Raw genomic sequence first — 16,157 nt, forward strand, 5'->3', positions numbered from 1 at the left:
GTTCAAAGCCAGCCCAGGCAGGAAAGTCTGTGAGACTCATCTTCAATAAACCACTAGAAAACTAGAAGTGGTGCGATGTCTCAAGCGGTAGTATTCACCTTAAGCTGAAGAACTGAGGGGCAGCACCCAAGCCCAGAGTTGAAGCCCCACTAGACTTTCCTGCCTAGGCTGGCTTCAAACTATGATCTTAGATCTCAGCCTCCTGAGTAGCAAGGATTACAGATGGGAGTCACCATGCTTAGCTGTGTGTAGTTTTTGCATGTTTGCTTTTTATGAGCTAAGAGATGATTATGTTAAAATTTGATTAGTCCTCTGCTTGAAAGTACCAGTCCAAAACTGTTTACTGAATATTGTGTGTGGCATAGAGTAAATGCTCATTTATTCATGAATAAATGAATCTCTCCTTTGGCTCATTTTCTCCCATCTACAAGTAACAGTGGTATCTACACATAACTCAATGGACTCTGTGTACATCATTGGATAGACCATATTAGATCCTACTGTTACCTGAGGCTACACTTTGGTCCTTCTCCCTTGGAATATCCTGCACTTAGAACAAGTCTGTCTGCCCATCGTGGTCCTCTGGGAATCAATTGTTCAGGTCATGTGTCCTCATGTGCCTCCTGCTCCTTGCTTGCCAGACCTAGTGGACCAGCCACTTCGAAGTAACAAGAATTGTTCTGAATGTAGAACAATTCTGACAATAATGAAAGTTATCCACACAGGTCATTTGTGCAAATAGTGGTCTTTAATACTAAGAAAGACCATGCAAAGTGACAAACCTTCTGAGATTGGCAGCCTGACCCAGGAACCTAACACCTGAATCTAGTAACACAATAAATCAATATATTACATTAATGTTAGACACCTGCAAACAAAACAAAGAAACCATCAACCCAAAGAAGGGTCTAAGACTTGGGGTTATCTTTTCTCTGTTCCCTCTTCTTTCTTCTTCTACCTTCGCTACCATCTTTCACTTTCTTGATCCTTTCCCCTCTGTCTCCCTGCCCCTGCATTCCTTTTCTCCCTTTTTCCATTTTTGGTTCTCCTTCTCCACACCACCTACTGCTCTATCCAATTCCACCAATATTTCTGTCCTGTGCAGCCCCACCTCAGCCCTGCCTCCCTCAGGTTGAGCCTCCAGGCTCAGGGTAGGAGGCAAAGAAGGGATCTCAGCCCAGGGAGCACTTGCTGGCGTTCTTCTTGTCACAGGATTGTAGGTCAGTGTTGGAGGGCTTGTTGCTGTTTCCCTGGGGGCAAAAAGAGTAGGTTACGGTTTGAAAGGCTCCTTGGGGGTCTGAGGCTATAAGCTGAAGTTGACCCACATGGGAAGCCTTAGCACTGATTTCCTCCTCCGTTTTTACTCCTATTAGTGGTACCTGGCTCAGTAGAACCAACTCACCGATCTCCGGCCTCCTGACTTAAGCAAGATATCCCGGGCCAGGGAACGAAAAGCCTAAATGAGAGATTATTCAGAATGGATCAGAGAGAAGGATCAATCTATCTCAAAATATTCCATCTCTTGGGGGGTGGGTAGGGAGGAAGGTGAGTCTCACCTCATCCACGTTCATGCTAGATTTGGCACTTGTTTCGAAGAATCGGATTCCATGTTCTCGGGCCAACTGCAGGGGGTGAAGTAGGAAGGACAGCATTGGATAACGGGCAGCAGCAAAGGCCTCTCCAATCGGACCTCATGTACATTCTCCCAGCCCTGCTACAGAGCATCATCCAGCCTGGCCCTCACCTTATTGGCCTGCTCCTTCTGCACTTTCCTCTTGGCCTCCATGTCACACTTGTTCCCCAGTAGGAGGCGCTCCACCCCAGCAGAGGCATTCTGGAAGCAGAAGGGTAAGACAAAAAAGTTGGATCCTGCCCTTCTCCTCCTACAGTGTTGACTCAGTTCCTCCATCTCTTCTGGAGGGTCCTTACCTCTTTGATGCTTTTCATCCAGTTCTGGATATTCTCAAAGGATTTCTCATCTGTGATGTCATATACTAGGATAATGCCCTGGGGGATAGGGAAGTTCACCTTAGACCACAGTCCTATTTAGGCTTCTCACTACCTTCTAGGTGACCCAGCAAATCCCACTCCCAGGCTAAACATAAGCTATATGTATTCTTTGCAACTCATACTGTGCCTCCAGTTTTACCTGCCCCAACACTTGACCCTTCTGTACTCACAAAACAAATTCTAAGCCAGACACTGGTGCTCACACCTGTAAACTTAGCTACTCAGGAAGCTGAGATCTGAGGATTATAGTACCAATCTACCCCAGGCAGGACAGTCTGTGAGACACTTAACCTCTAATAAACTACCCAAAAGCCAGAAGTGGAGCTGTAGCTCAAGTGGTAGAGCACTAGTCTTGAGCACAAAAGCTAGAGCCCAGGCCTCTGAGTTCAAGCCCCAGAACTGGCAAAAACAAAAACGAATTCTAATCCCAAATCCTCAGCAATTGTCTAGACCCACACTTCATACCATAGCTCCACGGTAATAGGCAGTAGTTATCGTCTTGAATCGCTCCTGGCCAGCTGTGTCCCTGAAGAAGAAGTTTCCATGGGATGGGATAGAGGAAAGGGGTCTCTCCAAGCATAGAATTCCTTCCCTAAGAATTTCAGCTTTTACAACATAGTGGGGCTGAAAGACCAGAATCAGGAAATGGTAAAGGAGGAAGAGGATGAAAGACATTTGGGTTGCTATTGAGAGATGGTAGAGGACCAAACAACAGGATGTCTTTTGTTTACTCATTGAATACTTACTCTGTGCCAAGCATGCTTAAAAGTAGCATTTTTTATGTGCATATATCATGTTGTCCAGAACTCACCCTATGCCAGCAAGTCTTGTTTTATTTTCCATTTACCAGTGAGGAAAGAGATTTGGAGAGAGTGGATAATTACTATAAATCAGAACCTGGATCTGAACCCCTATCTGCTCTTATCTATAATACAATTTCTCCGCTAAACCCTTGAATATCTTCAGGGTCTCCAACTTCCTTGTGTGGTTTAGTCAAACCTCTATACCTGGCCTTGTAACCACTCTATAATTTCGAGATATCAATAGTACTGGAGTCAAATCTTAATTATTTTTGCCCTGTTTCTACACGGTAGCTCAACAGACATTTGCTTTCAAGTTCAGAGAATGATTTGACCCTGAGGGAATCAACAGTTACAAATCAGCTTAAAATGGCTGGGAGAACAGGAAGAGAGATGGAAGGACAGCTGACTAAGCAAATAAATAAAGAGTGGTGGTAGAAAGCGGTCACAGAGAAAGCAGGACAAACGAAGCAAAATAGAAACAATGACTGGGAAGGTGGCTTAGTGGTAGAGTGCTTGCCTAGCATACAGAAAGCCCTGGGTTCGACTCCTCAGTACCACATAAACAGAAAAAGCTGGTGCTGGTGCTGTGTGGCCTTGAGTGAAAGAAGCTCAGGGACCCTGCCCAGGCCCTGAGTTCAAGCCCCAGGACTGGCACACAAAAAAAGGGGGGGGCGGTAAATGGGGAAGGCTGGCTAGGTGTGTGTATGGACATGGGGAGGGAAGTGTGTACTCACCAGACTTGAAGTTTGATCTTCTTCCCCTCCACATCCACAGTACGTATCTTGAAATCAATTCCTAGGGAGGAAATGTATGCACGGAAGTCCAGATGAGTGTGTGTATGCATAGAAGAGCACGGTGGAAGAGACCAGAGGCAGCGCCAATAACTCCCTAGGGCTGGTACTTGGGGAAGCAACTTGGTTGGAAGTGGACATTTAGGAGGCTTTTTCTCAAAGCTGTATTTATATAGCAAGCATAATGTTTTTACTTAGATATTATGTATCCCTTCCCCCCCCCAGGTATAAATTCCGCAAGGAGCATAAGGCTAGGCCAGCTGACAATTCTTAGGCTTCAGCCTCTATCTCCTCCCAAATATTATTTTCACATTCCTTATTCCTCTCTCCTTCTGTTTCCATAGAACCTGTCTGTACTCACTACCCTCCTAGCATTATGGGGTAATGAGTAAGGGAAAAGGGCCGATGCTTGTGGCTCACATCTGTAATCCTAGTTACTCAGGAGGCTGAGATCTGAGGATCGAGGTTCAAAGCAACCCAGGCAGGAAAGTCCCTAAAACTATCTCCAATTAACTGCCAAAAAGTTAGAAGTGGCTTTGTGGTTCAAGTGGTAGTGCACTAGTCTTGAGCACAGAAATTTAGGAACAGTGCCCAAGATCAGACTTTGAGCCCCAAGACACACACACACACACAAACACACACACACACACACACACACACACACACACACACACACACACACACACCACACAGCGAATAAGGGAAAAGGTATTTGGCCAGTCTTTGCCAACTAACTAGTGATCCACTTGGAATTAAGATTCACCAGGATTCCTCCTGAGTCTGGAGTAGGAAAGAGGGATAGATTTCCTTTCTCTTTGTAACCAGAATTATTTTGAGGCTCTCCTGGTCTTATTTCCCAGGCCACTGCTGGGGGATCCAGAGAAAAGGATGAGTCACCAGAGGGATGACTCAGAGACCCCAAAAGTCCCCTCATTCCCATCAACAGGCGAATGCATATTCATGATCACAGTCAAACAGCCACCCCCACCCCCAGATACCCAGCCACACAGTTCCACCTTCTCTCCCAAAACCCTGTAGAGGGGAGGGAACCTGGGAAACAGATCTGAAGGTGAGGGGATGCAAGAAGCAAGCTAGCGGAACAGAAAGAATTGGCCAGCAGAAGTGAGGACAGCTGTTGGTAGAGGGAAGCCGGAATGGTGAAGAGCAGATGGAGAGCCCTAGGTGAACAGGTAGGGGAGGGAGCCTCAGAGAGGTCACAGGTTAGAGACCAGTATGGGGGGGGGGGGGTCGAGCCAGAGGCCAGGGGCTGGAGTTAGAAGTGATTTTCTAAGAGGACAAAAAAGCAGAGTCCCTAAATAGGGTGCAGGGGGAATCGGAGGTCAGTGTGGTCTCACCAATGGTGGAGATGTAGGTGCTGTTGAAGTTGTCCTCTGCAAAGCGAATGATCAGACAAGTTTTGCCCACCCCCGAGTCCCCGATCAGCAGCAACTTGAAGAGGTGGTCGTAGGCTTTGGCCATGGCGGACACTGGGGGCTGCGGGGAGAGGGGTGGGGAAGGGCTCGGCACTGGTTGGAGGAGGAATGGGAGGGCTGGCGGACCGAGTGGGCCCCGAGCCCAGGCCAGGAAGAAGTTTCCCTCCCTCTCCGCCCAAGCTCCGGGAAAGAGAGAGGCGGCAACTCCTGCCGACTCCGCCCCCTCCCGCCGGCGAGGCGAGGGCCGGGCCGGGCCTCGGGTCCTCCGGCTCCGGTCCTTCCCGGCCCGGGCCCCGCAACCTGCCGAGAGCTTGCGGTTCCTCTCGGGTCGTTCCTGTCAGTTCTGCGCTGGAGAGACTGGGGAGAAGGGAAGCCCAGGGCTAACCGGACGACCGGGAAAAGAGATTTCTTTTTTTAATTAGGGGAAGGGCAAAGAATTTGGACTCAAGGGTGGAGGTTGGGGCTGGCACTGGAAAGTCATCAAAAGCAGAAGCTGGGTTTTCAAGGTCGCTCAGAAGCCTTCCCGAGGCCGGGCCACAGGTCCTGGAACCCTAGTGTTAGGTGTTCTCACGCCCTCAGTTTTATGGACTCCAGCTCCCTTTGGAAAGAGCGGGAGCCCAGAAGTGGCAAGTGATTTACTGGGTACATCTGCCCCCTGGTGGAACACAGTGAACATTAAACTAGTTATAAATCAGCCCACCCCGCTACACCCCCAAAACTACACACAGCCTTCTTCCCTGTATCTCCTCTTCCCCATTCTTCAGTCCGAAGAGTTTTCGTTTTGAGGCCTTCTGGTGTGTGATTTTTCTTTTTTGATCAGATAGCTCAAGAACACAGGTATTGGGATTTAAGCACTCTTTGTGTCGATATATATGCATATATATGTATGTATGAACATCGCTTGTAAATGGTAATGGGACAGTGTGTCTGGCATCTTTCTATTCAAAATGGTCTGGGAAAGTTGAGATTTAGCAACTTAGACTCTTAAGTATAGACAACATTGCTATAAAGAAACAGAATTTTTATCTTGACCTTTGGAAAACATTATTCAAAGTAACCTTGTTTTCTTTTTTTAATATTTTATTACATTTAAGTTGTTGTACAGGGGGCTGGGAATGTGGCTCAGTGGTAGAGTGCTTGCTTTGCATACATGAGGCCCTGGGTTCGATTCCTCAGCACCACATAAGCAGAAAAAGCTGGAAGTGGGGCTGAGGCTCAAGTGGTAGAGCGCTAGTCTACAGCTGAAGAGCTGAGGGACAGCGCCCAGGCCCAGAGTTCAGGTCCCACGACTGACAAAAAAAAAAGTAGTTGTACAAAGGAGGTGCCATTTAACAAAGCAGCTTATGAATATAATGTATCTTGATTATTGATTGTATAAGTGCCATCAGTGTCACCCTCCCCCCATTGGCCTACCCCTTCCTTTACTTTTCCTAATTTTGTGGTATATACCATGAAATACTGACTGTATTTTTCTCCCCATAATCTTTTCTAAAGATATGTCTCTGTCATAAAAATGTGTACTAGTTATGAGAAAGCATCTTTTGTCAGTTTACTTTGTTACCTATGACCATGTTTTGTTTCCTCCTTTTTTTTTTTGCGAATCCTGGGGCTCGAACTTAGGGCCTAGCCCTGTCCCTGAGCCTCTTTGTACTCAAGGCTAGCGCTCTACCACTTGAGCCACAATACCACTTCTGGCTTTTTCTGAGTAGTTTATTAGAGATAAGAATCTCACTGTCCTGCCCTCACTGCTTTGACCTGGTGATTCTCAGATCTGTCTTCTGAGTAGCTAGGATTACAGGCGTGAGCCACCAGTGCCTGGCTTTTTCTTTTTTTCTTTTCTTTTTTTGTCAGTCGTGGGGCCTGAACTATGGGCCTGGGCGCTGTTCCTCAGCTCTTCAGCTCAAGGCTAGCGCTCTACCACTTGAGCTACAACGCCACTTCCGGTTTTCTGGTGGTTTATTGGAGATAGGAGTCTCACAGTCTCTCCTGCCCGGGCTGGCTTTGAACCGCAATCCTCAGATCTCAGCCTCCTGAGTAGCTAGGATTACAGGCGTGAGCCACCAGCACCCGGCTGGCTTTTTCTTTTTTTGTGCCATCCACAGAGCCTGAACTCAGGGCCTGGACATTGCTCCTAAGCTTTTTTGCTCAAGGCTAGTGCTCTACCATTTGGAGCTATATAGCTCAAAGGTTTTTAGGTGGTTAAATGGAGATAAGACTTTCATGGAGGGCTGGGAAGGTGGCTCAGTGGTAGAGTGCTTGCCTTGCATGCATGAGGCCCTGGGTTCGATTCCTCAGCACCACATAAGCAGGAAAAAAAAAGCCGGAAGTGGCGCTGTGGCTCAAGTGGTAGAGTGCTATCCTTGAGCTGAAGAGCTGAGGGACAGCGCTCAGGCCCCATGACTGGCAAAACAAAACAAAAAACAAAAACAAAAAAAGACTTTCATGGACTTTCCTGCAGGTCTGGCTTCAAATTGTGATCCTCAGATCTCAGCCTCCTCAGTAGTTAGGATTGCAGGCATGAGCCACAGGTGCCCAGCTTTGTTTTGCTTTGACAATTGGAATTTAGGGCTGTCCCTTTTTTACACAAGTCCTCTATCACATGAGTCACACCTCCAATCCTTTATATCCATGTTCCCCTCTTCTCAGTAACAGCTATTCAGTTCCTTAGTTCCTGATTCAAGGGGTCTCCTGGCCTCCACTTCCCTAGCTGCTGGGACTACAAATGTGTATCACAGCTCAATTCTATTTTTCCCCAGTCCTAAGCATCCACCTAGGGCCTTGTGCCTGCTAGGCAAGCACGCTACCACTGAGCTATGTGCCCAAGCCTCAATTCCTTTCTATTCTCTCCTATCTTTTACCTCAATTCCTTCCAAATTTTTCCTCCTTGACACAACCATGTTTCACCTGTCCCTTAAGTACCCAATATAGTCCGGCACTGATGGTTCATGCCTACAATCGTAACTACTTAGAAGACTGAGATTTGAGGATTATAGTACAGACAAAACCATGAGACTCTTTTGTTTTGTTGTTGGTTGTGGGGCCTGAACTTTGGGCCTGGGCACTGTCCCTCAGTTCTTCAGCTCAAGGCTAGTGCTCTACCACTTGAGCCACAGCACCACTTCCACCTTTTCATGCTTATATGGTGCTGAGGAATCAAACCCAGGGACGCATGCAAGGGAGGCAAGCACTCTACCACTGAGCTGCCTTCTTAGTCCCACCGTAAGACTCTTATTTCCAATTAACTAGCAAAAAGCCAGAAATGAGTACATGGCTCAAATGGTAGAGCACCAGCCTTCAATAAAAAAGCTAAGCAGGGGGCTGGGAAGTTGGCTCAGTGGTAGAGTGCTTGCCTCACATGCATGAGGCCCTGGGTTTGATTCCTCAGCACCACATAGGCAGAAAAAAGCTGGAAGTGGCACTGTGGCTCAAGTGATAGGGTGCTAGCCTTGAGCTGAAGAGCTGAGGGACAGCACCCAGGCTCAGAATTCAGCCCTCATGACTGACCGGAAAAAAAAAAAAAAAAAGCTAAGCAAGAGCACAAGGACACACACACACACACACACACACAATTGTTCATTTACCATGAATTATTCTGATAAAAGTTATAAAAGTCTTTTTCTTTCTATCTTTCTATCTGGTTGGGTCTGGATTTTGCACTTACAGCAATATATTATTGTTCTATTTACCTCTCTCTAAGACTTAGGCTGGTGTATACCTGCTTTCATTGTAACTCCAATAAGATCCTCCCCTAGGCTTTCAAATCATAGGTAACTACTGACTTACTCTTTCAACTATGCCAGACTCATTCTAGCCTTGCAGCATAGAATGCTTTTCCCCTAAGATCTTTGCATGGCTGGTTGTCTTTCAGACTTTAGTCTTTAATATGTGTGTGTGTGTGTGCCAGTAATAGGGCTTGAATTACCAGCCAGAGTGTTGTACCTGAACTCTTTTTGCTTAGGGGTGGTTCAAGGGGTACCTTGAACCACAGCTCCGGCCTTTTTTTTTTCAGTCCTGGGGTGTGAACTCAGGGCTTGGACACTGTCCCTGAGCTGCTTTCACTCAACTGCTTGAGCCACAGTGCCACTTGCAGTGTTTTCTGTTTATGTGTAGTGAGGAGTTTCATGCATGCTAGGCACGCTAGGCCACATTCCCAGCTCCACTTCAGCTTTTTGTGGTTAATTAGAGAGTCTCAAGGACTTCTGTCCTTCCTGGCTTTGAAATAGAATCCTCAGATCTCAGCCTCTTAAGAGGCTAGCAATATAGGCTTGTGCTCCCAGTGCCTGGTTTCAAACCACATTATTATTATTATTTTTTTTTGGGGGGGTGGTCCGGTTGTAGGCCTGAACTCTGGGCCTGGGCGCTGTCCCTCAGCTCTTCAGCTCAAGGCTAGCACTCTACCACTTGAGCCACAGCGCCACTTCCGGCTTTTTCCTTTTTGCTTATGTGGTGCTGAGGTATTGAACCCAGGGTCTCATGCATGCAAGGCAAGCGCTCTACCACTGAGCTACCTTCCCAGACCCTATTATCGTTATTTTCTTGTTGGTCATGGAACTTGAACTCTGGACCTGGACACTGTCCCTGCGCTCTTCAGTTCAAGGTGAGCACTCAACCACTTGAGCCACACGGCTACTTTCTGTTTTCTGGTGGTTAATTGGAGATAAGAGTCTCATGGACTGGGAAGGTGGTTCAGAGTTAAGGCCCTCAGACTGACAAAAAAAAAAAAAGTCTCATGGACTTTCCTGCCCTGGCTGACTTTGAATCGCGATCCTCAGATCTCAGCCTCCTGAATAGCTAGGATTATAGACAAGAGCCACCAGCACCCAGCTCCATAATCCAGGCTAGCACTCCACCATATAACCAGCTCTATTTTTTTTTTTTTTTTTAGTGGTTAAATGGAGATGAGTTTCAGTCAACTTTCTCATTCAAACTGGCTTTGAACTCGGATTCTCAAATCTCAGCCTTGTGAGTAGCTAGCATTACAGGTGTGAGGCTTATCCATGATTATTAAGTGGAACACACACACACACACACACACGTATATAGTCGGTCCTGGGCGCTGTCCCTCAGCTCTTAAGCTCAAGGCTAGCATCTTACCACTTGAGCTTTTTTCTGCTTATGTGGTGCTGAGTGAGGAATCAAACCCAGAGCTCATGCATGCGAGGCGAGCACTCTACCACTGAGCCACCTTCCCAGCCCTGATAGAATACTAAATAGACTATTTACACGCAGAATTACTAAATAGTAAGCAATATCGGTAACTGAAAAATAAAACAAGTCCTCGATATGGCGCGGTCTTGGGTCGGTTGCCTCCGCTGCTCCGTTTACCAGGCTTCAGCCAGTGTGCGTTAACCCCTCCAGGGAGCTCAACACGGGACCCACAACATGGCGACGCCTCATCTGCGAAGCGACTACAACCGATCCCTTCTGCAAATGGCGGCCCCGCCACGCCCCACTGCCGACGAGCTTTTGACCTTCCCAACATGGCGGGGTAAGCTCGTTACGCCACTTCCGGTGAGAGTCCCTATATAAGGCGCAGGATTTCCGCTTTCGCTCCTTTCCGGCAGTGACGACCTCCTCCCGAGAACATGCCTGTGAGTGCCCTGGGCGAGGTTTCGGCTAAGTTCTCCTTCTGCGGTGCCCCTGCCCCTCCTTAGGCTGGTTTCGGGTCCTAGAGCAGCCCCACTTACATACTCGCTGCACTTCTTAGGGCGTTTAACTCCAGGAGCCGCTGCGGCCGAGGGCCACCCGTGTTGACGGGGGCGGGGAGGAGATAAGATGGCGGCCCAGCTGCGCAGAGGCCAGGGGCGGCGAGGGGCGACTTTCCCCCGGTGTGTGACCGTAGGAACTTGTTTTTTATTTCCCTCCTTTCTCCGTTGCTTTCTGAATCTCCGCGCTCCTGCCTCCTCTAGCTCGCAAAGGATCTCCTTCATCCCTCTCCTGAAGAGGAGAAGAGGAAACACAAGAAGAAGCGCCTGGTGCAGAGCCCCAATTCCTACTTCATGGATGTGAAATGCCCAGGTAAGTTGACTGGCCGGACAGTGGGAAAGCAACGGGGACCAGTTGTAGTGTCACTTGTGCTGTGTCCTTAAAGCAACTTGTCAGCTTGCGTTTGTAGTCTGTAAAATAGATACACTGCTACTCCTGATTTATTAAAGTTAAAATGTATGTGACTAGTAACGTGCAGTTTTTGGAGTGTTTGGAGTTAATGATTCCCCATCGAAGTCCCCATATTCCACAAGAAACACCAATGGGACGAGTTAGAAATGATTAAGGGTGGCAATTGAAAACTATTAACCTTTCGCTGCTTGACTGTATTTTTCTAGGATGCTATAAAATCACCACGGTCTTTAGCCATGCACAAACAGTAGTTTTGTGTGTTGGTTGCTCTACTGTCCTCTGCCAGCCTACAGGAGGAAAAGCAAGGCTTACAGAAGGTAAATGGTCTAAATGATGCTGTGGTTTTTGTTTTTGTTAAAGACCCTTTCTGGGTTATGGCCTGGCTGCTGTCCCTGAGCACATTTGTGCGCAAAGCTATAGATCCACTTCTGGCCTTTGGGGATTAATTGGAGATTAAGAGCCTCAGACTTAACTGCCCAGGTTGGCCTTGAACTGTGATTCTCAGATCTTAGTCTCTTGAGTAGATACAACTAAAGCTGTGAGTCACTGGTGCCTTTCCAGGTGGTCCTTTTTGTCCTAGAATTTCTGAGTGAGAAATCGTATACATGTAACTGCAGACTGACTTGTAAAGGTGTTTCCTGTCTTTTATACAAATAGGCATTATCAAAAAGTATGCTAGTGTGAACACTGTTGAGTAAAGCTAGGATTGATGGGTTTTGATTAAAGGGTTTCTAATAGGCTCAGGCAAATAGGAAATGGTATATAAATAGGGTACAGCTAGTGGAGTTGAAAAATAAGTACCTTACTGTGGCATCTAATCTTGTGGAGGTGGGTGAGGCATTGGGGAGGGTAGATGGGTGGAAGTCATGTAACCTTTGTACTTTTTCCCTCCAGGATGTTCCTTCAGAAGGAAGCAGCACTAAAAGCACCGTGAACCAAGATGAATGGGAAACCGTCCCAATAAACACATTTTGGATATATCGTGTTCATTGTCTTGTTTAACTGCTAGGAACTTCCTGCCTCAAGTATTCAGGGGCAACCAGAAGAGAAGAATGCTAGTCTTTTGAGGCAAGTAAGTGGCCAAGTAACTTCAAAAAAGTCTATTTGGGACCTTAAGGTGCTAGATAAAGTTTATTTGTGACTTGTTTTCCTAATATTAAGAACTTTTCATCTTTAAAACAATCCAACAAAGTTAACAAAAAGCCCTCACATCCTTTATTTACAGTTTTCAACAGCCTTTAGAAAATTAGTATAGTTTGCTGCTAGACTTCTTGTTTAGAGCTAGAAACTTCCCATTTTCCTTCGTTTATGGGTGACTTGTTCAAGTACACGTCAGTACCTTCTTGTCCATAGCCAATGCTGTAGTCGACTCTGGCCTGCTGGGGGCTGTGCACTCAGGAAAGGAGAGGAGGGAGGACATGTGGTAGTATAAGAACCTAGAAATAAAGAGGGAATGGAAATGATGACTTGTAAGTAAAGATGTATCTGAGCTCAAAGATGAGGACAGTGGCTGTTACCTTGTTGTGTTGCTCCTATAGTTGGTACATAAACAACTGGAACAGTCTGTATCTTATTTAGAACAGCACTGTATGCTGGAAAAGGGAGATGTAACAAAGAAGGATTAAGAATTTGAGTAAAGTCCTTTATAAACCCAGGTTTAGGATAAAAGGTAATGACTCAATTCACTTTACTGTGTCCATTCTACTATCCAAGGATTGTACCTGAGGCCTCTTTTTCCTTGTTATTCCCTTAATATAGGGAATATAGGCATCTGTAGTAATTAGATATAATTGGAAGTATATAGGAGGATGTACACAGACATTAAGTGGAACCACTGAATTATAGAAGGTGCTTGAGTGTGGACTTTGGCTATCCTAAGTCCTCCATCAATTCTGGGGGAATTATAATTGAGTGGCAGTACACTACTGACAGGAAATTTCAGTTCAACTTAAAGTACAGGTGAGACTATATTGGCGGGCAATAGTGATGTTATATTGCTTGACTCCTTAGCCATGGATTGGAACAACAGTACCTGTTTTTCTCAAGATTTATTAGTAGGAGTTTCCACTATTCATAGTTTGCTATACCCAGTTTATTACTTTTGGTAAAGAAGTAATGGGTGAGCTAGGGAGGCTATAGCTCGGTGTCATTTCCTTTTCATAAACTAGGCATGATAAACAGCTAATTTTCATCCTCAGTTTGTGCAATAAAATGAAGGCAATTTCCAAGTCAAAGTCCACGGTGCAGACATAAGGACTCCTTACCTAGAAAGATGAAAGCTGTTGATGCCAACACCACAAAGAGGGTAAAGAGGAGGATCTGGTAAGAACCAACGAACCGCTTGAAGACACCTGGATTTGCACACTGATCTACACATTGGATATAACCGAAAATAGTTATTTTGTAAGACAAAGCAGATGCTGCATTTGAGGACATGGTCATAAGAGTAAACTGGGTGTGGGTGGTTCATGCTATAATTCTCAGGAGAATGAGGTTCTTGGTTAGAAGCCAGCCTGGCCAGGAAAGTCCACGTGAGTCCATTAAATAACGTTAAGCTGTGGCTCAAGTGGTAGAGCACCAGCCTTAAGCAGAAAATGGTAAGAGGCAGCACCCACACCTTTAATTCAAGATCCCCCCCCAAAAAATACCAACCTAGGTATACATCTATTAAGAGAAATTTTGAGATATAATGATCAGAACATGAGTATGGCATCTGGATTCTATTGGTGATAAATGCATTCTTCTGACAGTATTTGTAGCTTATTTATGTTACTGACTTTATATGTCCCATTAAAGCTTTATGGAATGTGTGTACCCATAGACTCAATATTGTAATATGTCATATATTGAGAATTCTGCTGGTAGGACTCTGGAATCCCTTTTGTCTACCTCCCTCCTTTTGGTGCCCAAGATGGGAATCTGGTCTTGTGCATGCTGTGTATGAGCCCTACCACCAAGCTAAATTCTTTGTTCTTAGCTCTTAGAAGAAAAGGAAAAGTGCCCTCTATACTTGGAAGGGTTAAAACAATACATAAAAGGGGACTGGGGGGGCTGGGAAGGTGGCTCAGTGGTAGAGCGCTTGCCTTGCATGCATGAGGCCCTGGGTTTGATGCCTCAGCATCACATAAGCAAAAAAAAAAAGCTGGAAGTGCTGTGGCTCAAGTGGTAGAGCGCTAGCCTTGAGCTGAAGAGCTGAGGGACAGTGCCAAGGCTCAGAGTTCAGGCCCCACAACTGGACCCAAAGAAAGGGGGGGGGGACTGGGAATGTAGCTTAGTAGCAAAGTGCTCACTAGCATGTGTGAAGCCCTGAGTTCAAATCCTCAGCACTACATAAACAGAAAAAGCCAGAAGTGGCACTGTGGCTGAAGTGGTAAAGTGCAAGCTCAGGGACAGTGCCCAGGCCCTGAGCTCATGCCTATAATGCTAGCTAGGCAGGAGGCTGAGATCTGAGGATTGTGGTTCAGTCATCACGGGCAGGAGAGACCGTGAGACTCTATGTCCCTGAGCCTCTATGCCCAAGGGTAGTATTCTACCACTTGAGCCCCAGCCACTTCTGGTGTCTTTTTTTTTTTGTCAGTTAAGGGGCTTGAACTTTAGGCCTGTGCTTTCCCTCAGCTCTCTTAGGCTCAGGGTTAGCATTCTACCCTTAAACCATAACACCACTTTGGGCTTTTTCTGTTTATGTGGTGCTGCAGAATTGAACCCAGTACTGGGCTACCTTCCCAGTCTACTGGCTTCAGACTGATCATCAGATCTCAGCCTCGGGTAGCTAGGATTATAGGTGGGAGCCACCCAGGCTAAGATTTGTATATTTTATTTATCTTTGGGTCTGCTCGTGGGGCCTGAACTCTGGACCTGGGCGCTGTCCCTCAGCTCTTCAGCTCAAGGCTAGCGCTCTACCACTTGAGCCACGGCACCACTTCTGGCTTGTTTTCTTTTTTGCTTATGTGGTGCTGAGAAACCCAGAGCCTCAGGCATGCAAGGCAAGCGCTCTACCACTGAGCCACCTTCCCAGCCCTATTTTATTTTTTTGAGATAGGTCTTTCTGGGTATCCCAAGCGGACATGCTAATCATGGCAGTTCCCTTAATGTTAGGATTATAGGCCTTTGTCACTATACCCACCTCTTAGTATTACTAGCATAAAATCTAGCCATATTCAGTAGTTTTCCCAAGTGATTGTTTTCTATTAGCAAAACTGAATAATAGACTTACCACCCAGATTAAATAGCCTGTGCATGAAAGTGACATTCTTACTGGAAGGAGGGTTGTGGCTCAACTGGTAGAGTGCTAGCCTTGAACAAAAAAGCTCAGGGACAGTGCCCAAGCCCTGAGTTGAAGCCCCAGGACTGGCAAAACTACACATTGGGCATCCCCATACTTACCTTTACTAGATTTATCCTTCATGGCTCTCACTACCACAGCCTCACTTTGTTTGGTGAGTGCACAGGAAATATTAATGAAAACAGGGGATTCCATCTGCTGGAAGGCAGTGAAGTTGACAACTCTTACCAGGTAGATATCCAGGCCTGGTGTGAAGGGAGAGTGCTTGTGGCCAGAGACCTGTAGAAAAGGGGAGCTAGGGAAAACCTTGGAGAAAAGGTAAAAAAAATTGAAAGAAGAATCAGTGTATTTGAATTTTATACAGGAATTAAGGTCTATTTCTAGCTATCCAGCTCACAGTTGATTTAAAGGTTAGCCTGAGTAACCTCAATTGTGAAGGGAACAAGTTTTCATGAGTGTGCGCGTGCGTGGCAGTACTAGAGCTTGAACTCAGCATCTTCCACTCCAGCTTTTTCAACTCACATGTAGCACTAAACTCTCTTGACTCGGCATCTTCTGCTCCAGCGTTTTCAACTCATGTAGCACTCAACTCTCTTGAGTCAAAAACCATCTATTTCTAGGGGCTGGGAAGGTGGCTCAGTGGTAGAGCGCTTGCCTTGCATGCATGAGGCCCTGGGTTCGATTCCTCAGCACCATATAAGCAAAAAGAAAAAAGCCGGAA

The 16,157-nt window shown here is 46.3% G+C and overlaps 3 protein-coding genes across 4 annotated transcripts in view; 1 reads left to right on the forward strand and 2 right to left on the reverse strand.

The window, feature by feature from the left end:
• Positions 1–415: 415 nt before the first annotated feature.
• Positions 416–5,224, reverse strand: Rab13 (RAB13, member RAS oncogene family). The gene is made up of 8 exons (XM_013015043.1): positions 4,960–5,224; positions 3,548–3,608; positions 2,476–2,536; positions 1,930–2,007; positions 1,745–1,834; positions 1,557–1,622; positions 1,403–1,456; positions 416–1,250 (listed from the first exon to the last, which is right to left on the reverse strand). Exons 1-8 carry the CDS (start codon positions 5,081–5,083, stop codon positions 1,173–1,175), a joined length of 612 nt encoding a protein of 203 aa, XP_012870497.1. The 5' UTR covers positions 5,084–5,224; the 3' UTR covers positions 416–1,172.
• Positions 5,225–10,575: 5,351 nt separating this feature from the next.
• Positions 10,576–12,143, forward strand: Rps27 (ribosomal protein S27). Its single transcript, XM_013015309.1, has 4 exons — positions 10,576–10,628; positions 10,947–11,055; positions 11,361–11,471; positions 12,049–12,143. Exons 1-4 carry the CDS (start codon positions 10,623–10,625, stop codon positions 12,075–12,077), a joined length of 255 nt encoding a protein of 84 aa, XP_012870763.1. The 5' UTR covers positions 10,576–10,622; the 3' UTR covers positions 12,078–12,143.
• Positions 12,144–12,233: 90 nt separating this feature from the next.
• Positions 12,234–16,157, reverse strand: part of Nup210l (nucleoporin 210kDa-like) — an 89,212-nt gene continuing 85,288 nt past the window's right edge. The window contains exons 37-40 of one of the 2 annotated variants that reach the window (XM_013015306.1): positions 15,538–15,742; positions 13,419–13,523; positions 12,672–12,746; positions 12,234–12,590 (exon numbers count right to left, since the gene is read on the reverse strand). In XM_013015306.1, the coding sequence (XP_012870760.1) occupies positions 12,487–12,590; positions 12,672–12,746; positions 13,419–13,523; positions 15,538–15,742 (489 nt within the window). In that variant the 3' untranslated portion in view covers positions 12,234–12,486. The remainder of the gene's footprint in view (positions 12,591–12,671; positions 12,747–13,418; positions 13,524–15,537; positions 15,743–16,157) is intronic. The other variant, XM_013015307.1, reaches the window with a different exon arrangement.

The sequence above is a fragment of the Dipodomys ordii genome, unplaced genomic scaffold (genome assembly GCF_000151885.1).
Source record: "Dipodomys ordii isolate 6190 unplaced genomic scaffold, Dord_2.0 Scaffold26, whole genome shotgun sequence".
NCBI classification, from domain to species: Eukaryota; Metazoa; Chordata; class Mammalia; order Rodentia; family Heteromyidae; genus Dipodomys; species Dipodomys ordii.

Excerpts from the sequence above, each read along its gene's own strand:
- Rab13 (XM_013015043.1), bottom strand. The coding sequence starts at position 5,083 with ATGGCCAAAGCCTACGACCACCTCTTCAAGTTGCTGCTGATCGGGGAC. Across the intron at positions 2,008-2,475 it reads CCTATTACCGTGGAGCTATG|GGCATTATCCTAGTATATGA; the intron begins GTATGAAGTGTG and ends CCTATCCCCCAG. Across the intron at positions 1,251-1,402 it reads AGTCAGGAGGCCGGAGATCG|GGAAACAGCAACAAGCCCTC; the intron begins GTGAGTTGGTTC and ends TTTTGCCCCCAG.
- Rps27 (XM_013015309.1), top strand. Across the intron at positions 11,056-11,360 it reads CATGGATGTGAAATGCCCAG|GATGCTATAAAATCACCACG; the intron begins GTAAGTTGACTG and ends GTATTTTTCTAG. Across the intron at positions 11,472-12,048 it reads AAAAGCAAGGCTTACAGAAG|GATGTTCCTTCAGAAGGAAG; the intron begins GTAAATGGTCTA and ends TTTTCCCTCCAG.